At 41.1% G+C, this 22,510-nt stretch overlaps 1 protein-coding gene across 1 annotated transcript in view; it reads right to left on the reverse strand.

Moving 5' to 3' along the window:
- The window catches only part of LOC137296575 (major facilitator superfamily domain-containing protein 4A-like), a 96,686-nt gene extending 74,301 nt beyond the window's left edge, over nucleotides 1-22,385 (reverse strand). Inside the window, exon 1 of the mRNA XM_067828380.1 lies at nucleotides 21,666-22,385. Coding sequence (XP_067684481.1) covers nucleotides 21,666-22,003 — 338 coding nt within the window. The 5' untranslated portion in view covers nucleotides 22,004-22,385. The remainder of the gene's footprint in view (nucleotides 1-21,665) is intronic.
- Nucleotides 22,386-22,510: the final 125 nt, after the last annotated feature.

A 22,510-nucleotide genomic window follows, 5' to 3' on the forward strand; every position in this document is an offset into this window, starting at 1 on the left:
TCCAGCTGAAGTCTAGAATGGTCCTTCCCCGGGTTCGATTCCCACATGGATACAATGTGTGAGGCTCATATTTTATGTCACCTTATGCGTAAAACTAAACTCATTCCGTCACCCTTTCTGTCATATATTAAAGGTAAATCGCTAGTCAGGGTAACAGCAAGTATCTCGCTATGTCGTCATTACGGAAAGTGTGTATTTTCTGTATATTTTGTTATTAATTAAGTAATAATTATTATTGGGTCACAACGTTTAGTGTTTTGAATAATAATTATGATGGATCACATTTCGTATAATAGATGGTCAGCATTTTTAGGATTTGGGCAGCAGGTTTTCCGTAAATTATCTGCCCTTGGTTTTCTGCTTGAGCATTCGACAGTGTTGGCGATGGTCGTATGTGCCCGAACTTTCGGGAAATGACTGAATATATATATATAAAGGCTAGTTGCTGTGTTGAGACTGACACACATTCATGCACTGGAGTTGACATCATCAATATCCGCCAACGACTGAAACTGCTGTCAGACCGCTCACCGTGTTACATAACTGTTTCTCTCTCGCACTAAGACTTTGGTAAGTTTGCTATATTATATTTTGTGACCCATTGCCTTAGATTTTGTATTGCATTTGAAACCAGTATTGTGAAACTGACTTGTGACTCTGTATAACTTCCTCTCTTTGCAAATAATACGAACTTTGAATGTCTTTTTTCACTTGTCTTTGTTCTAGTTTGCTGGTTCACAAGGGGTTTCTTACATCGTTTGTCACGGTAAATTCTTAACCGTAACACGGGGTACCTTGCACCAAAATATTCTTTTTTCTAATTTTAATAAGATTTGTAGAAAACTGAACCATCGTGACCAAACGTCTTTTAACGAATGAAAACATTTTCAATATTGACGTTCTAAGTGCTACTTCATCCTCCAATTTGTTTAATAACACAAATGCAATATAGTAATCGAACCCTAGTTAAGATATTTTAATATATCCCGTTGTACAAACGTTCTCTCAAGTTTGAATTAATACATTCTCTCCTCCTGTGTACGGCATCAAGAACTGAATACTTAAATTTGTTGCTAATTTTAGCCTTTAGAAACGTAATTTGATTATGTCTTTTTGCACTGAATTCCCATTAAGTTAATGCAATTATTTAATATACTTTAAGTCAAGTTTGTTTACGTCGTCACTAAATATCACTTAAGTTGTATGATCTTTGACGGATGGTAGGTACGTGTGTACTGATTACTTTCATGCCTTGCATCAGCGTGTAACATAATGGCGGTCAACTGAATATCTGTGTCACTAACCCTTCTCATGGGTTATTCTGATCTCACCTCCTACAAAATGTGAGCGGCTCCCAGGGGAGACAATTCCAGCTTGTGGATTACAACCATTTTGTTTTATTCATGCGTCCTCGCATGGGTAACCTTGTAACCTTGGAAACAAGTGTATACAAGCACTAAACAAAATGGATTCTCTTACTGTGATGTCGGTTCCACACGAACCTTGAGGGATTTCTTCTTCTCCGACATATACCACCGCGCTTCCATTTGGAAGGTAGATGGATTCATGCCATGTAGTATTCCACTGCTGGGATTTACCAATCCAGCCCCAGATGAAGAAAGAAAATCAGTTAATCACGTTTTAGAGCAGATTGTAGAAACAGAGTGCTCGATCTCCTTTGTAACATCAGACTTCCTGAAAACATGCCGAGGGTAATTATAAAACTCTTCGTCAAAAGCCAGACGGACCTATAAAATAATAATAAGGAACAAATGGCGTCCTTGACAGAAAGACAGAATCTTCAAGCATGATAGATGTTCTCTTTCGTTGTGTCCCTCGTAAAGATGCCGATCTCGCAACAGCATGCGAGTGTTAAGATCCGCAACGTCGTGTTATTGTTGGTTCCACTTTCATCTGAATGCGTAACTCAAATTTATTATGAAATTTATACATTTATCCCTTTTCCTACCGATTTTATAGTATATACATGCAATGGTCGTATTATGTAGAAATCGAGGTGTACCAGATGTAATGGCGCAATAATCCACCGTCACGTCTTCTTCAAACCAACGTGCGAGCAGGTTACATAGTCGTCATGGCAACGTTGAGATATCTGGGGAAACATTTATGCAACCATTCCATAAACCTTTTAGGCATAATTATGTATGAAGATACCAACGCTCATTTATTTGACGAATGTGTGAGAGACCGACGTCAGCGTGAGAGGCAAACAAACTTGTAATGTCAACTCGAGAACCAAGTAGGAGGAACGGTAACTCGACAGCCTGATCAGAGGAACCTGACACAGCAAAGGGAGGTAACACTTCGATGCGAATTGCGGCGAAGTAAGACACCAGACTGATCATGTAAAGTTCAGACAGTATATAGTAAATTAGCAATATTCAACTCCATCACGATAAAAGGACACAAGAAATGGGCTGCACCAATGACTGGATTCAAACCCTTGCGTTAGGCCTGACAAGCGAACACCTTGAACATAGGCATTCCCATCAAACTTCGAGATAGATGATAATGTTCTTCAGGAAGACATGACTGTCTATTAACACCTACAATTATATATTCGTAGAATGATGTACAGATGAATAGACAAATACACAAATAAATAAACTAAATAAACTACAGCAATGCTGTAAAGAGTGAAGAAAAAAATCCCGCAGGTGTTATATCCAATTATGGGTATTATGTCCCCTCTGGTGCACACGGAGAATACATCTCCTATAATCCATACATTTACATAATTCCATACACTGAAGTCGGCAATGCATGCATATAACTCGGTGAAACAGATGCAACAGCTTAACCATGCAAAATAATGACGTTTTTATTCAAACTATATCCATTCCATTGGATGTCACACATCACTGATATATACTGTTATCAATATATATGTACATGTTTGGTATAGTTTTGATTAGATGAAGTATATAAACTTGAAAACTGGATTTGGCCAAACGATTACAAATTACGACTGAAAACAGCCGACGACACACTGCATGTTACAAATAATAACTGTCGTACCTGCGTCAAACACATTATCACAAAGTATAATTATCTTTGTTTGTTTCATTTCACTAACCACTAACCCGCTGCGTAAATTTTGCTCCAACTCCTAAAGTGTTGGCTTCCCCCTTTAGTTACTGCATTATTATAAATACCCATTGTTGTCAATCCCTTTGAAGCACACTCTTATGCTGCCATAATGTAAAGAAGTTGTTATCCATAACGCACGCACGCACGCACGCACGCAAGCACGAACGCACGCACGCACGCACACACACTCTTTTGTCCTGAAAGTTTCTTAAATGACCAATGAAATCTTTGTGAAAATGGAGTGTGCACCTTCTAACCTAACCATAGCAATTCTGCCGTGCAATAGACGAATTCTGTATTGTACACTGATTTCCGTTTCATCCGGATATGAAAGCCGGTGCGATCCCTAAAGAATGTCTAGCGTGTTTTCATTGAAATATTATAGATATTAAATGGAAATTGTTTTTGTCAAATAATTTCCTGTTTTGTTTTAATCAGAAGCTAACGCTTGACTGATGACGTCAGACGGTGGAATGTGATCTTCACAAAAATGGGCTTCAGGCATTGCACCGATCTGGGCAATCGAACCCGGGCCTTACCCGTTAGGCTACCCCTCCTCCCCTGCGTTATTTTGAACTTCCGTGTTATGTTACGGCATCAAATCACAAGGTGCACATCCAGCCTTGTCAGTGGAGTGAGTGAGTGAGTGTAATGTTGCGCCGTATTTAGCAATATTCCATCAATATCACGACAAGAAGTGGACTTCATGTATCGTGCCTATGTGGGGAATCGAACCTAGATCTACAGCGAGATGAGGCATGCCTCAACCACTTGGCGCCAGTGTGATATTAGTAGTAGTGCGGTACAGCCGTAAATGATGACTTACTGTTGCCCATGGCAACCACATCGTATATCTATCTACACATGCATACTACCAGTTGTTATTCAGGCACTGCTCCAGGATTTTCAAAATAAATGGTGGATACCTCAGTTTCAATCTCATCACTATTGGTTGTGGGATCTGTACCAACAGCTGACTCAGCTTATATGAATTTAATCATCGACCGCACGTAGTGACCAGTCGTCACCCGTTAGGAGGATACGGTAATTATCATTATCACATGTCACTGTTGAGTTGGCACCAGCTCAAATACAGCTTTGTTAATTTGAACTTGTCGTCAGTGCATCAAATGAAGCCTAATTCTTGTCAGATTGGATATGATCCAGAAGCCTGTTGTCTTCAGCCGTCTTTTGTTGTTTCATAAAGTCCCTCTAAGTATGATATCCCCCCAATCGTTGCCACGCAGCTCTTCGACCTGCCAATGCCGCCATTTCTTATCCTGCCTATCCATCTTGTCATGCCTGTCAGGTGGATGTTGACAAAATGGAACATTATTGCGAAAATTGGGTAAATAAATAACTGACAAAGCATCCCGAACAATGCCCATTGATCCAGGTGAGTACAGGACAGTCGTGTAATACTGACACTTTGACGGGACGATGGCAAGGCAACACTGTGTGTGTGACTGGTGGGTGTCTGGTTGGTTGGTTGTCTGGTTGGTTTGTGTGAGAGATGTGTTAACGCCTCTGCAAGACACCAAACGACTACATGTGAACTCAGCAAAATCAAATCATTATACACGAACTTCAATAGAAACAATAATCAACTTATCGCTATATTTATTGCATACTTTCAATAATACCGTTCCATATTGTCTCCATTAACTAGCATCAATATGGAATCTCAGCTTAACGATAGTTGTAAGCCGACATTAAACTAGAGAATTACGATAGTCAAAGTGCTCAGATCTGCCATAGTGAACCGAGATCCTCAAATACCCATCCGTTTGAAGTATTGGATACAATTGCGACTTTCCAGCCTCATTTCGTGCCCATTACCCTGTATCGCTTGACTGCTTCTCTTGGAGCTAAACATTTAATCCATTTCCATTCAGCTTATGCACAGCTTCTTTGCCAGGATAGGCTTATTGATTGCTAGCAAACTAAACATCATCATATTTCATAACTTGGTGTCAGGACAGAGCAGCGTGATATACAACCACTCAACGCTGAATTGTTAACATCGAACAGCCGTGTATTATGCAATACCTCCATGAGGCATTACGGGAACCTGCAGTCAGCAGTGAACTGCTCGACTGCAACTACATAGCACGACATAAGTAACATTTAATGACCTGGTCAACACAACAGGTCAACTGGGGTTACCACACTCTAGCAGGTGGTGTGTGTGTGTGTGTGTGTGTGTGTGTGTGTGTGTGTGTGTGTGTGTGTGTGTGAGTGAGAGAGAGAGAGAGAGAGAAAGAGAGAGAGAGAGAGAGATTATTTTTATTTGTTAAAGACCGATGTTCACATCCTATAGGCAAAGAGCATTGTTACGTTCTCAAAGTAAAAGAGGTTTATTGTACAAAAGGCCTCCGGCCAATACAAAAGAGTGAGTGAGTTGGGTTTTACACCGCTTTTAGCACTATTCCATCAATATCACGACGAAACTAGAAATGGAACTTGCACATTGTACCCATGTGAGAAATCGACTTCACGACTTCGACGTGACGAGCAAACGCTTTAACCACTAGACTACCACACCGCCCCTATCTCAAAAGGAGGATACAGTTGTTCTATTATTTATGCTACTTCCCATTGACAGTAATGATGGAAACGATATCTCCGTATATATACAGATTCATATTCGGGAATTTCAGATGAAATATGAAGCAATATCACAGACGTCAGAGCACAACAAACCGCTTATGATAGCACTACATTTTGCATTACTGTCACAAATGATAATTGATTGCCAGTAAAGAGAGTGGCAATTAGCACGTGCCTAAATACGGCAAATTGGGCAAATTATTCGCCTACAGACCATTCTGTCATATTATCTCCAAGGTGAACACATGCTAGAAGTCAGGGTTCCACAGTTTTCTCTACGTTACCGAGTAAATGAGTTAATGCCAGAAGCATCCTCACCTGACCGTGAGGATTTCGAGGTTAATACCATAGTCTGGTCGTAAGAGGTGCCTGATGGAGGATGGGGTTCAGCGACATGGTTGCTAGCCAAATACCCACACGGTGGGTAGATGGTGCTCATTATATCGATCACTCGCTCATTACCATGTTGCCATCGTACAGCTGGAATATTGTTTGGCACTGACAGTACACACGCCACTCGCAGTGTATCGTACCATTGTCGAAAGATGCCACCAAAGTGGATCGGGTGGTAAGGTTCGGTGACTCATGGCATCAGCCACTGGGTTAGTTTACCAAGAGAGTTAACTCTTAAAGATCCGGTCTTCAGCAATTCATGTCAGTCATAAGAGGCGACTAACGGGCTCGGGTGGTCAGGATCGAGGACCTCGTTGACACATGTCGTAACCCATTTGCGCAGACCGATGCTCATGCTGTTGATTACTGGATTGTCGGGCCTAGATCCGATTACATACAAACCTCATAGCTGGAATATTCCTATGTGGGACGTTAAACAACAAACAAACGAAACCATGTGAGTGAGCTGGGTATAACAGTATTTAAGTGTGTCAGCTTACTACGTCGAAAAGTGTGTAGGCTTGTTTAACTCCGCACTTGGAAAACCCGAAGTAATACAGGTTTTAAACATAGCTACGTTATATAATGTCTATTTCCAAGATCAAAGGCAGCGACGGTACTTGGTCCTACGATGAAGAACTGTTTATGTGTTACGTCATAATGTTTTGACGTCAAGTTTAAATTACCTTCCACTACCCTAATGCCCGTGACAGTAGGTCTCCATGGTAACGTTGCGCTATTATTCATGTCAATCAAGATGGCGCACCCACGTCAGCTGTCAATCGGAAATTAGTTACTCTTAAGAGGAAACTTCGTAAGTCTTATTATCCCTGGTTGGAAATATTACAAGATGACGACAGACATCTCCTATTGGTATCCCCTATACAAACTATGTGTTCTTGAAACAGCCAAGTTGTCTGTGGAAGACATCGCTGCCCTGTGAATAACGGGAATGAGAATTCTATGGGTATTTATAAACTATATGCACGTCAAGTGGATTCCGTGGTGACATCATTTGACGCGCTATGTCGTCGATTCACATCGGTTGCAATATCAAATAGTGCAACCCACAAAGGAAACAAGTTCCTATCATGGAGGTGTTGCAGTCTGCTAGCATCAGTTGCAACGCGCATTATCTCACGATAATACAAATCTCTACTCACGGAAACAAGGGAAACATAAGACTGTTATGACGTCATTGCAGTGTGACGTCATGCTACATGACGTAACTATCGATGTGATCATCAGTAGTAACAGAACATGGGTTTAATGACCTCGCATAATGTGGACTCAAACCAGAGAAATCTTGATCCACTGTGCTACCACTTTTCTGCTATCCCGACGGAGGTATTGTGATGACAGTGCTGACACTGCACCTCAGTCTGCACGGACATTATCAGACTAAAATGTAATGGGATAAATGTCAACGGATTTTTCAGTGAACAACCACGACACAAAGCTGACCAACATAATCCGTACAACTATTAACACAGCGCGTGAATGACATTTGATTTTATCACACTAGAAAAATGTCGAACACCTTGAACCCTGAGCAGGCCTATAGTGATCTGGCATTATTATCCTTGTATGGCATGCGAGAGTGTGTGTTGGAAGAGTGATTATGCCGGGAACGTCATTATAAATCAATCAAGTGCAATGCTGCAACCATGCATACTTCCACAATCAAAGAGATGGTGATTTTAACACCAGTTCCATGACACGGGGTTTAATTAACAAATGTGCAATACCCTAACAGAGGCATGAGTGAATTGATATGTTTTTTTCTTTGAAATTGTTGGAATTATTGACTGGAATATTTGCCCGGAATTACAAGGAGTATTTATAATCCTACTCTTGACGTGATGTCGGATGCAGTGGCAGTGCTGCTGTCATTAATCAAATTTATCATCTAGGAATATATTACTGAAATGAAATTACACGACAATGCTACGTAGACAACATTGCGTCATCGGTTACCATGACTACATAAACAAGTGACATCGTTAGCATCCCTGCTATATTTTACACTCAAGACAATGGCTACTACTGTTTACAGAGACTGTGAATCAATTGATAGAATATTTCGGATGCTAAGAGTTGGAACGTTAAATTTCATCGACCTCCGTTGATATATTTGGTAGCATGAAAATCGGGAGGTATATCTTGTTATCTTTGGTGGCTTTATGGTATCCTAGTGGTTAAACCTTTCGCTCGTTCGACCCAGGTTCGAGTCCCCACGTGGGTACATTATGTAAAGCTCATTTCTCATGTCTCCCGCCGTGATATTGTTGTAATATTGCTAAAAGTGGCGTAAAACTAAACTCACTTTTATGTTTAGCCTGCGATCTCGTTGTACCGCGGTACTTGACATATCCGTGATTGGAAAATTCTGAAGTTGAGGCTTATTGAGGCCTCTTTTATTGTGAAATCCGATTAACATGACATTTAATCAACACATTTGTGAAATCATTGTTATTTTAGCTTTGGTAGTGTTTCAGTGAAAGTAATTAGACGAATGGAGTCGATTAATATTTACCGAAGGAGAGAACTCCATCGTATCGCGGTAAACAATAAAATTCATTCCCCGGAAGATAAATATAGCTCGTGACATAACTTCCGCTATATTTTTGGCAACAAGGATATGTAGACCACGAAGTTCAGATGGAGTGGAAGGATTATATATGAAACGTAAATATTATAGCAGGTACTTCATGGATTGGGGTCAGACAGATTCCAGAGTTTAATGTTTCGCTGGATAAAACCTACGTGGATTCGACACACCCTGCCGGTTTAAAAACGTAAATAAGCCACCTCTGTTAGGCTGTTGCTTTACACACAAAATCACCTCTAAAAGGCGTTTCTAGCGCGTAAAAATGGTAATACCGATTTGCAGCGTTATAACGAGGTTCGAGTATAACTGTTGTGACGTCAAGCACAGTGAAAACGACTAAGATCCTATCCTATGGAGGGGAGACGACCAGCTCTTATCTGTAATATTATTTCTCTTTTGTTTCATGTATATGTAGAAAATAACGATCAATGTGGTACACATCATGAAACACAGTTATTTTGAAATGCTATGAACGGTTACTACAGGACCTCGGCAGTCTGGGCTTCGTTCTTCAGAGTGATCGTAGCGTTACGACTATCGTAAATCTATGTTAAAGTATGGGGGTTACGATCATCTTAATGCTTTGTGGAACGGGGCCCATGGATCAACTTAGGTTTACGCCGATCGCACTGGAATGGGTCCCTGGACATGACGACTTAGTACAGTGGACATGCGCAGTAAACTTCCGGTCATAGTGTTCAGACAGCACTGGACGCAGCATACAAACATGCATTTTGAGCCACACTCAGCAATATTCCAGGGATCTGTAAATAATCGAGTCTGTACCAGACAATCCAGTGATCATCGATCAATCCAATGACATGTGACGACCAAATCAGTGTGCTTGACCACCCGATCCCGTTAGTCGCCTCTTACGACAAGCATGGTCGCCTTTTGTGCCAACCATAGGTTGCTGAAACCTATTCTACCCCGGATCTTCATGGGTCTGAGCTAAAGACGATCTCGGGTAAGGATTAAGGCAGGTCGCGGCAACCGAAGATGGTCTGAACTGGAGACCAAACGAATCGGAAGGTAAAGGTCAATGACTTGTTTACAATCGCCATCGCAGCCCCGTGGGTCTTGCTCACACTATTGATCACAAGATTATCCGTTCAACACTCGATTATGTACAAGCTGTCAATACACAGCTATCACTCCGAGATGGCGTTAAACAACTAACAGGAAAGACTGGCAACCTGGCATTTGCAACTGGAGTAATTGCATATATTTGCTGGTGTCAGGCTGCACGCCAAGACCCGCAATTAAACCAGCCAATCATAATATAAATATTTAGGCCACATAGAAGCACTTTCCTCACAGCGGGCATGCTTGAAGCGATGCCTAAAGCCGTCATTCGTCAATTATTCAACACTGTTTCCTACGGATGTGAAGCTACAACAATGTTGTTTCTACTGGCGTCTGACGTCATGTGGAAGGGTTCCTGCAAGCAAAACTATCAAAATATGAATCCAATTGTAGGACAACATCCGTTCCCATTGTCTCTCACGCTTAAATATCCCAATTCGGTATATCAGACAAAGTAGTTGTTGACAGAGCAGGTGCAAAATGACACAGCCAGGGAAATCACACATTGTAAGTAGCCAGACAAGCCGTTTGTTTAACAAGCATCTGTTGCTAGAGATTTATTTTTGCCCGGAACTGTCTTATATTCCATGTTAATTCAGCATGAGTAATGCTATGTTAACTAGCGTTGTGTATCACGTTCGAAGCACATAAAGCCAAACTGTGTGTGTGTGTGGGTGGGGGGGGGGGGGGGGGGGGGGAATACCAAGTCCAATATGTAATGTGTTTAGAAGGTGAACGCATCCATGACACTTTAGATTTAAATACTAAGTCAATTTCAGTTTCTCATCTTAAACGAATACACAAGTATACACCATACAAAAAACTATTGTGATTTAAACGCACATAATGAGCTGCTTCCATACAGCCTAAACATTATGACTGGATCTCTCCACATTGTAGATCTATATAAAAATTAATAAATATTTTACTGGACGTTCCGTGAATACTGCACGGCCTCCCCTGGCGTAACCTGACTGGCTGTCCAGGTATATCATATTTCAACGGATGATACAACTAGAATACCTCACATCCTAGATTGATATAACTATATAGAATGTCTTTCCGGGAATATCTTGTGTCCGAGGTTGATATAACTAGAATGTCTGTCCGGGAATATCTCATGTCTTGTGTTGATATAAGCAGAATGTCGGTAAAGGAGTGCCTTATGTCCTAGGTTGATACAACTAGAATGTGTTTCCGAGAATACCTCACGCCCTGGGTTGGTATAACTAGAATATTTGTCCGGGAATATCTCATGTCCGAGGTTGATATAACTAGAATGTCTTTCCGGGAATATCTCATGTCCGAGGTGTATATAAGTAGAACATCTGTCCGGAATACTTCATGCCCTAGGTGTATATAAGTAGAACATCTGTCCGGAATATTTCATGCTCTAGGTGTATATAAGTAGAACATCTGTCCGGAATACTTCATGCTCTAGGTGTATATAAGTAGAACATCTGTCCGGAATACTTAATGCTCTAGGTGTATATAAGTAGAACATCTGTCCGGAATACCTCATGCTCTAGGTGTATATAAGTAGAACATCTGTCCGGAATACTTCATGCTCTAGGTGTATATAAGTAGAACATCTGTCCGGAATACTTCATGCCCTAGGTGTATATAAGTAGAACATCTGTCCGGAATACTTCATGCCCTAGGTGTATATAAGTAGAACATCTGTCCGGAATACTTCATGCTCTAGGTGTATATAAGTAGAACATCTGTCCGGAATACTTCATGCTCTAGGTGTATATAAGTAGAACATCTGTCCGGAATACTTCATGCTCTAGGTGTATATAAGTAGAACATCTGTCCGGAATACTTCATGCTCTAGGTGTATATAAGTAGAACATCTGTCCGGAATACTTCATGCTCTAGGTGTATATAAGTAGAACATCTGTCCGGAATACTTCATGCTCTAGGTTGATGTAACTGAAACTGTTCGGAATATCTCATGTTCGAGGTTGATAAAACTAGAACGTCTGAAAATATTCAATGTATTAAATTGATATTTCCGGATGTACTAGTGTTTTAATGCCAAAACAGAGATTTCAAATTACACATAAATAATTACACTGATTAATAAGACTGACACGACGATGTGAAATTATTGGATTGCTGGGCGACTCTTTTCGCCTTAATACTATTGCTGATAATGGTATATCCATCTGTTCACCACTGATTGAAAAATTAAGTTTATGTCCATAGCAATCATAAATATGATTAATTCGGGAAGAATTTCGTGTCAAATGTAAGTGTGTATCTATGACTGACAATATAACGTTTGATGCCATATGCTGGTACAACAAACGTAGCAAATACATTCTGATGAAATTGCAGCAATGGTGATATACATGTATATGACGAGTTGTCATTTTACCATAGGTCATAATGCCCTGATCATTGTGTCTGGGTGCAAATTTGACATTTAAACGTGACATGCCATGCATCGGCTTTGCATTTAGACAGGGTGTGACATTAAGATTAGAAGGCTTTGTTACCGTCCTACAAGCCCTGAGTAGTAGGGGCGTCGTTACACAACCACCTACGTCTTCGAGTTGCCTCCCTTTGGCGTCCCAAAAACATTTCATCGTAGGTGCTGTAATGTGTCTTGGTTCGTCAGCACCAGATCTATGCTCGTTGGTTTGACCCAAATGGTATGAACTAAGACCTGTATCATTTCGGGTTGTAATCCTACATTAAGCAGACACGCCGTGATCGAACAGTATAGTTCAAGGCAGCATGACGACTAACTGATGTTAATCGAAGCTCTGCTGGTGGGCGTCTGAAGGCTGGACAGTCTCCGCCTATCGCTGCGTTTTCGAAATGTTCATCGTATATGGAACCGATATCAGCAAACCAGCTCCATGAAAGCTCGGTATCGAAGTTGTAGGTCTTGGATTACTACTACCGCACAGGACAGGTATATCCGATACTTCACTTGTGGAATCGAACTGTCGCAGCAACAGCAACTACAAGTGCAGTGAGTGGTTTGAGGACAGTGTCGGTGCAACCCCACTGGACTTCGCGCCATAAGACCTTATTTTGGCCCTGTATATGTGCTGCGACGACTACATCGACGTCGACGGTCCTTTGCGCAATAACTTTCCATTCTGGCATGGTGTATGTTAAGTGATGAATTCAGACGTGATATTGCTGGAATGTTCTTAAAATCCACGTAAAACTAAACTCACTCACTCAGCTGTGAATCACGATTTCAGGTTTAGTGCCGTAACGGAAGAGTGCGCGTCCATCGACATCAAAATGAAACTTTTGCCCAGAATTGTGTCGATGAAAATGTCCGATATGGTTGAGAGGGCGTCATGATGTGGGCGAACATATCCTACACACTGAAATCTAACTGCTTTTCGGTAAGGAGACGAAGTCTTAATGATTCAAAAGGTTCCGATAATTGGGCGCCGCTATCCATGTTAACAGACATTTGATCTTTTATTCTGTGACATGTGACTGCCACTGATCCAGAGCTATATGTGTTACCTCACTTTAAAGTAAGCAGATAAAATTCGTGAAAATATCTGTGCCTTTTCTTCCGGAGAGAGTATATGCACCTGTAAGCGGTGTTCGAGCGACTTAGGTTAAATATGTTTTTTTTATATTAATAATCTACTTTGCGCCCAGTATGTGAAATAGTTTCCAAATTTGCTAATCAGGCGAGCCAGTGACTGAGAGTTACTGGCTCGACTCTGATTTTGACTAGCCACGGTTTTAGCGAGGTAGTGGCTATTTCGCAAGTTATTGTCCCCGCCGTAATATTCCTGAAATCTTGATAAAAGCAGCTTAAATCCATACTCATCAACGTACTCACTCACACACTCACTCATGGTCACTCTTTCACTCTAATACACAGGACCACGCGCCGCCAATAATTGTCACACCCTCTGGCCTTACAGTTCAGGAAATATAAGCCACCCTCAGCGAGGATGATCAAGGCTGGTGCACTGTAAATATTTCTTGAATTAATAGAATTGCATTCAAGGATCAACTATTGTGACATGACCCAACAATGGAAAGTAAATAAGAAAGTCATTCATTAATAAAATATATTCAGAGTAAGAGCATACGGGCGAGGTCGTGAGATCAATATCCCACTGAAATACCTACAGCCAGGGGTAAGCCTGATGCTCTCAAGTAAATTCACCATCTGAACTGTACAGGTTGCAGCTGAGAAAATGACCTGACATTATAGCACTGTGAACATTCGCTGATTATATTGGAAGATATGTTACTGTAATATAAAATTCTTCGAAATAGACAGAAAGTGATTAATAATTAAATGTAAAGACTTGTTTTCAGACCAGCCAGGTGTAAACGTTAAGCTATATGTATCACGTGTACGACAATGACGTCACATACCACAATAGCAAGAAAAGGAATATCAGGATGTGGAATAACAACTTGAGCCCAGGTGGATGTTTCTTGGTTGTCAAGGTGATAAACAGTCTGGAGTCACGTGATATTAAAGAAATATCAAGCACCATGAAGTCGTAGAGTTTCTGTGGTACTTCATGATTGTACAGTGTAAGGCAATATAGAATTGTGTGTTCATTCTTGCTGTATCTTATAGGCTTTATAATGTATTGTTGCTGTGGCATTGTGCCAACATTTTGTGTTTCGTGAAGTGTTTTGTCGGACCGTGTTGTATAGTATTGTGCCACAGTGTCTTGGAGTGTTGTAGTAGCAGTGTTGTACAGTGTCGTATAGAAGTGCTAAACAGTGCTGTGTAATCGTGCTATACAGTGGTGTGTAGTACTGTTGTACAAGTGTTCTGTAGTGTGGTAGTGTTATGTAGTAGTGTTATACACTGTTATGGAGCAGTGTTATACAGCGGTGTGTAGTAGTGTTATGTGGTGTGGAAGTGTTGTGTTGTAGTGTTATACAGTGTTGTGTCGTGTGGCAGTGTTGTGTAGTAGTTCTGTACAGTGTTTTGGAGTGTGGCAGTGTTGTGTAGTAGCTCTGTACAGTGTTTTGGAGTGTGGTAGTCTTCTACAGTGTTGTGTAGTTGAGGTGCGTCGCATTGTGTCATTGAGCAGTGTATAGTTGTGTGGTGGTATTTATTCATTTCTCTTATGTCAAATCACTAAGCGCAAGGTCGAAGGATCCTAGACGTCCTTTGCATGTAATCTCTCCAACTTCCAAACAAACATCAGACTGATTCCGAAAATACTAGGAGCATAACATTTGTACACAGACTACAGGAACCAGTGTTCCAGATATTACACTACAATTGTGAAAAACTGAAAAAACTGTTTAAATATGGGTGGGAATTTAGGCGACTTTTTGAATGGGATGGTTAGATGGTTGATGCTTGACATCGTACTCTATAGGTATGGATGTAGTCACGGGATTGTCTGGTCCTGTCGATGGAATACTGGTAATTCAGCGTTAAAGAACAAACAAGCAACTGGCGTAAATCGTCAACAGTTCCAGGGCACAATCCATCCTTTGTGACAATGACTGACAATGGCTTACTTTGACATGTTCCAGCGCACACTATTAAATAGTCATAAGGGAAGCAGTGTTTGTTTGTTAACTTAATTTCAACGACACAGTTTTTCACAGTGACAGGCAGCAGAGTCGCCGAAGTGACCTGCAACTATGACTCCTTCAATCCTCCGCCAACTATATCTGTGGTTTACAAGCATTTGAATATTTTCATACATTGCATACAGGGCTGTATCGATGCGTCGAACTATCGATGGAATGCAATTGTTGAGTTGCCGATAGCAATGAATCGATGGCAAAAACGAAAAGCTATCAATGCATCGATAGTATGTGTGACTATCCATAGGTTTAGTGACTTCCATTAATACCTGCGCAGCGCACAATACAGGAAGTACCAGATGCGTTCACTTTGATTTGGAGTTATTCTTCCCTGTTATCTATTCAACAATCATGACTGTTTACTTTCGAGTTTCTTGTCAGTTATGAAAAGAGACTGAAACTACTTCAGCTTGTTTTTAGTTTCACATAAATCATATATTCATTTCATAAATGACTTCAAATGAGACGATTCAATGAGAAACAAAATACTGCAATAGTATTGCTATAGACTATCGCTATCGCAATAGTTGTCTCCCCTCAATAGCCACACCCAGTTGCACATATCAAGAGGGTAAGGTCGTTTAGGTACATCAAACAACACGACACTCAAAGAAAAAAAATAAAAACACACACTAAGTTCACTTAAAGAGCAATCGTTTGAAGTGATGAACAGTATCCGTGATAAACAGTATCCGTCGATCATCAGTTTTAACAGAGTGTGGTTACGAGTTCAGCATTTTCGATTTAAATGAAAGATGGCTGTGTCACAATGGGGAGTGAGAAGGATTTGTAACGATGCGTGATATAACCTTTGTGACTGTTCATAACCAGATGGCCTCATTCCATCTCAGTATCGACCAGTCAGCTGTCAGAAACAAGTGATGATATCGAACAATTTCATCCCGAGTCGTCCCCTGTCTCATTTCATGACGCGTATCAAGTAAAACTGGTCGTGTGGAATTGGTGGAATGCTGTTGTGTAACTCGGAATTATACTGAAGTTTAGTAATATTGTGGAAGGTATGTTTAATCAAGTGAATCCTGCCGTAACTTCAAAGGATGTTGTAGAAGGTGCGGTGCAGATGAAAAGAACATCGTTATAATGGCTGAGTGAGTACAGTTTTACGCCGTTTTTAGTAATATTCCAGCAATATCACGGCCTGTGACACCAGAAATGGCCTTCACAAATTGAAGCCATATGGGGAATCGATCTGTCTGCGTGACAGATCAACGCTTTCACCACTAGGCTACCTCCCTGCCCCTTCATCGTTATAGAAGGCAATCACAGAACCACTGATCAGCAGATGCTGATTCTAACAGGGGAGGTAAACCATGCAGCGAACAAAAGAACAATCTCATCCATGGTAACCGAGCATGGTTACCTAGTTCCCAACCATAGTAATGAGTGTTTGGCAGGAAACGTGTAACAGTACCGTGAACATTGCGATACCTAAACAGATCGCGGACATGATGAGGGGAGTCCGAGGAGTGGGTGGTCAGACTTGGTGTCCTTGTTGACAAATTGTCCTCAATATCCCCAACATATCGACAACATATCGATCACTACAACTTCTGGAATCGATCATGAGCGGCAATGCTGTTGACTTTACCTTACACGACTGATTTTTCTGACCACGTTTTCCTTTGTCTCTCTGTTTAAAGATTCATTTAGCAACATTCCATCTATATGACGGCGGTCTGTTGTGAATAATCGAGTCTGGACCAGACAATCCAATGATTAAAAGCATGATTATCGATTTAAAGCAGTTGGGATATGATGACAAGTGTCAACCAAGTCGGCGAGTCAGATCCCTTTTGCTGCCTCTTAACACAAGCATGGGTTGCTGAAGATCAATTCTAACCCGTCACTGTACGGGTATTATGAACACGTTATTATATTAATATTAATATTACGCTTCACTGACGAATCAGTGTTTAAACAGTTTATAAAAAGATATATAACAGTTTATAAATAAGAGAAGATAATAAAACTGACGTCAAATATTGAGTAAAATCCCAGGTCATTTTTGAGCATCTAATCATGTTTGCCACATGCACGTGCATTCCACCCGTGATGTCCTCTTCCGGTCGAACAACAATACGTCGGCTTATCAGGCAAGGACATAATGCCTCGGCTTAACCGTGACGAAAGTCCTATCAACGAAGATCAGTGTAAACGAGTATATCATTGCAAGGTATTGATTCCAGTGTTGGTTTCGCAGAACTGCTAGACGCGCCCGAGGTGACAGCGGTTGTGTTATTTAGCCACTGCCAGATGGTGTTGACACTGACAATATGGCGTGTTATCGCACCACAGGGCGGTGTTTAGAAATACCGACAAGCTCCGTACATCACTGATCGGATTGCTGCAAATCATTCGTAGTTACGAATGTGCTTCGAATCTGACATATGCTAACATCCCAACGACTGCCGTTTTATCATGACAAAAGAAACTGATTATACGCAAACCACATGTTTTTGATAATACAGAAATATTTGTTTAATTAAAGCTGTGTATCCAACGAAATTGTATCGCGTTCATTTTAACATGAACAATAACATTTAACAATAATTATTCGGCCCCTGTTTAATACTGTAGAATTGCCGTCGGGCAAATGAAAACATACAGGTATATTTCACAGTGACTGAAACGAAACAAACAAGAATGGTGATGCATTTTATAGGGATATGATACCTTTGTTAATGGCCTTTTGTTATCGATGACTGATTTCGACCTAATGACATTTTGATAACTCCAGTAACAAGGTATACTTCCTTTCCACCATCTGGGTTTTTAGGAGCTCTGAAGAAACACACTCACGTTGTTCATGGACAAAAAGAAATGTTTACAAGCTGCATATCGTTGAGTTAACCAAGCATGTATCTGTTTAAAAACACCTTCAAACAATGTAACTTTAACGATAACTGCGGTCTGTTGTAACACCCGAAAGCAATATCGACGTTATCAAGTGGAGTAACACTGCGTCCGCTCGTCAAGCCGAAGACGAGAGTAACCCTGCGTCCGCTCGTCAAGCCGAAGACCCACTTGGATTCTCCACATAGATACAGACTGTGTGACGGCCATTTCTGACGTTCCCTGTCGTGATATTGCTGGAATATTGCTTAAAGCGGCGTTAACCTCAACTCACTCACCATTTTAACCAAGATTGTATGAGACAAGACACGTTTAGTTAAAAAAACACCCAATTGATCCCAACTTTATTTTGATTTTAACTTCACACGAAAAGACAACTTTCACTTGTTTTCCTGTTGAATTCGGAAACCCAGCAACAGGGACAGCCGCGGTCAGAGACAAATCTCAACACGAAGGGTTTGTCGCTACAGCCGCTATACTGAGTCAGACGGAATCATGGTGCGTGTCTATCCCTCTGTGCACATCACGCACAAGGTATCCTGCTCGCGAGCCAGTCCCAAGTCATCAGGATCATATTGCCCACAAGAGAAAGCGTCGACCGGGATCCATGACCATGACGTCTTATTTTAGCTATTTCGTAATTTAGTCAAAGTAAAATATTCACCGGAACTGTCCATCGTTCAAGCACTTTGCTGGATGATTCAAATGTTAAGGGGTAAACCAGCGGAAAAAAGAAAGTATACACCAAATGTGATGAGGAAAACAGATGACACCAATGGGAAAATGTTAAAATAATTAATGGCGATATATTCCATGAGGATATTATAGTTGTGTTTTCTGCCTGATGTTTGCAGTGTTTTGACGACTGTTTTTTTTTTGGTTTATACAGTTCAGATACAGTGACGTTTTTGTCAAATGCGATCTGTATATATTGTATACATTATGGCAATCAGCCAATATTTACAGTCTGCAATCTATACCCATTCTAGCTAGATACGTTGAGCAGTCCAATAGTCTTGCGTGAATACAGGGGAAAATGACACTTCAGATTTGAGAAGATAGGCATACAAAGGATTATTGCATGGCGCTATTCCACTGACGCTATTAAAATACCTATTACCTTGACCTTTGTCTTGAGGTGGAGATCCTCTGTCTGTATATATAACCATATGACTGCCTAAATAAAAGCAACAAACCCTTTCCATGGGTCTCATGAAATCTGTCTCAAGAGCCAGACTACCTTGAATGCATGTGTATGTAATTCATTGTCAGATGCCACATATGCTTGCGTACCCGTGAAGGTCCGGGGTAGAATAGGCCTTCAGCAACCCATGCTTGCCATAAAAGGCGACATTTACTTATCGTAAAAGGCGACTAACGGGGTCGGGTGGTCAGGCTCGCTGACTTGTGTACACATGTCACCGGTTCCCAGTTACGCAGATCGATGCGCATGTTGTTGATCACTGGATTGTCTGGTCGTTGTCTTGGAGTCGCTATATATTTCCGACGATGGTTATCATGATAACAATCGTTATCATGCAACTTCCGGTCTGCCTGTGAGGCACGAAAGGATGCGATGAGGGTCTATTTTAGCAACCGGATGATTTATCCTATAACATTTGAATGTCAAGGACGGAAAAAACGTAATCAATCAGTCACTAAGATAGGGAACTGTTTAATTATTCAACCACTGACATGTGGATACGTTTCATTTCCTGCTCATCGGTAGAGGACATTACTGAGTAAAGAAATCGCTGATAGAGGGATTCATATATCAATGAAAGAGGGAATGATTCACCAGTCCGTCATTAGTAGAGGGAAATATATGTTTAACTAATCATTGGTACAAGGAACTATTTTTCAACAAATCATTAACCGAGGGAATTATTCACTTAATCAATCATTCTCAGATGGGACTATCTATTTAAGCAATCATTGACAGACGGAGCCATTTCTTTAACAAATCACTGCCAGATGGGACTATCTATTTAATCAATCATTGGCAGAGGAAATCATTTCTTTAACAAATCACTGCCAGATAGGACTATCTATTTAACCAATCATTGGCAGGGAAGTCATTTCTTTAACAAATCACTGCCAGATGGGATTATCTGTTTAACCAATCATTGGTAGAGGAACCACATGTATTTTCTTAACCAATCACTTGCAGATGGAGCTAACAAATCATTGTTAGAGGGAACTATCTACTTAATCATTCATTGGTTGAATGGCGCATCACTGACATAAGAAACTGTTTCACGAACCAGTCAATAGCAGGGAGGACTGTGGATTAAACACAACTGTCCATTCCCGTCATGCGTAGAGAATGGAAAAGAGAAGGCCTCAGAAAAGAACCAGTGTTTAGCCGGAGTTATAAAATAATACTCAAACCTTATACAAGGAAAGGCATAACTAAAATGTTCAGTGTGGTTAACTGTGTCAGCACAGTCGTAAGAATAACTCTAAACATACATATCTTTCGGGTGCTCAAATGGCGTCCAAAAATCCATCTCATCATAGCTTGAGGTTCATCACCTCGAATCAGATCGTTCGCAGGACAAACACATGGCACGTGGTCATACAAACATGTTCCGGGAGCGCCGTTATAAAGGAGAAGATTGCTGAGGCTCAATAAAAGAAACGCGGTCAAACTAGCCCATGGTGAAACGACATTCATAGACTTCAAAAGAGAATCTAAATAGTATCTATGCAAAGACAAGAAGTGGATTTAAAGGTCCTCGTAGTCACCCGTTGTCACCTGAAATCATATGCACGATTAGGGCACGCCAATCACATAAGGCAGACTGGGATACCGGACCAACTGTTTAAGACTTCCGTAACGGGACGTGTTCTGTGTGAATGTCATGTTTACCTACCAAATTCATCACTACGCCTACATGTGTTATTATGCTAAAATACCAGAACAGTGGGTGCAAAATCGTTACCAAGCTGAATAAAAGGCAAACTAGACGATTGATAATTCAAACAAATGATGTCAGCGTTATGTTTGACGGGCTATTTACAACGGATCTGTATCATGCTTTAATTCTGGCTATTCCATAGAAGATAAATCAACGAGGCTGGTTATTGCGGGTGTTGTTGCCAGGTCCATCAAGAAAAGCACAGAGCATTTCAAACAAGTTTCATCAGCATCGACTTGTTACAATACTTAGGACGACCCAGCTCATGCGCTATATATGAATTAAATGCTTCAATAACATCAATACTCCTCAACATGTGTGAAACATGGCTGTCGGGTTGACAAAAGCCAGCATTGACCGTTCATTTCAGAGAAGCATGTGCTGGTCATCGTGCACCGACCGCAGCAAGTACCTGGAGTAAAGGGCACGGCGTTAATTTGTCAAACAGCCGTCAGCAAAACTGTGTTGCGTTCTAAGACAGTATGTCAACTTACCTGTCTGCCATACAGCCTGACGTTATCGATCCCACTAGGGTCATAAGGAGTTGGACAAAGAACACCCAATTCATTTCCTTCAGATCCGAATTAGTTTGACATCCCAAATCAAACACTGTAGGACCAAGAAATCCAACACAAACTCCAAAACTGCCGAACACAAGACAGTAGGTGACAACCTGAAGCCGGTTGTCCATAAACAACCGCCAAAAAGAAACTTTTTCTTCTTTTCCCGCTGTCGTCTGCTCGTTGTGGGTTATCCATTGCGCTCCGTCCACAGAGGCTGAATGATTCAAACTATTGTCGGTTTCACCCCACTTTTCGTCCGTTCCATCCATTTTTATTCAAATCGTCCCCTCCTCCCTTCTGCTCTAGCTTGTATTACTTGGCATGGGTTTTGTTCGTCTGCTTCACCACGTCGGCCTCGGCGAGCATGTCCACATTCCGCGTGATCCACTCGAGCAGCTGACTACAGAAGCAGCCGACACAATCTGCCGCAATGAATGCATAGGCTGCCTTATTGAACACGTGAGGCTATGAAAACTTGGATCGGAAACTGTAACGGAATGACATGTCCTATTGATTTTACAAGCTACCTCAACACAGTAGAAGCTATCTACTTGGCTTCACCTGCCGCTTGGCGCTTCATTCGACTGACGTTTTTGAAGTTCCATTTAATTCTCTCAGTGGCAAATTCTCGTATACAAATTGCAGAGCAGTAATGAAGAAAAATGATGTCATAACGCGAAGAGCTGTATGTCAATGGTTTTAGGCAATATAAAAAGGCAGAAGTAATTTGCTGGACTCAGTTGTAAATGGAGAAAGAAGCCGCCAAGTGGAAATCG

The sequence above is a fragment of the Haliotis asinina genome, chromosome 9, assembly GCF_037392515.1.
Source record: "Haliotis asinina isolate JCU_RB_2024 chromosome 9, JCU_Hal_asi_v2, whole genome shotgun sequence".
Taxonomy (NCBI): Eukaryota; Metazoa; Mollusca; class Gastropoda; order Lepetellida; family Haliotidae; genus Haliotis; species Haliotis asinina.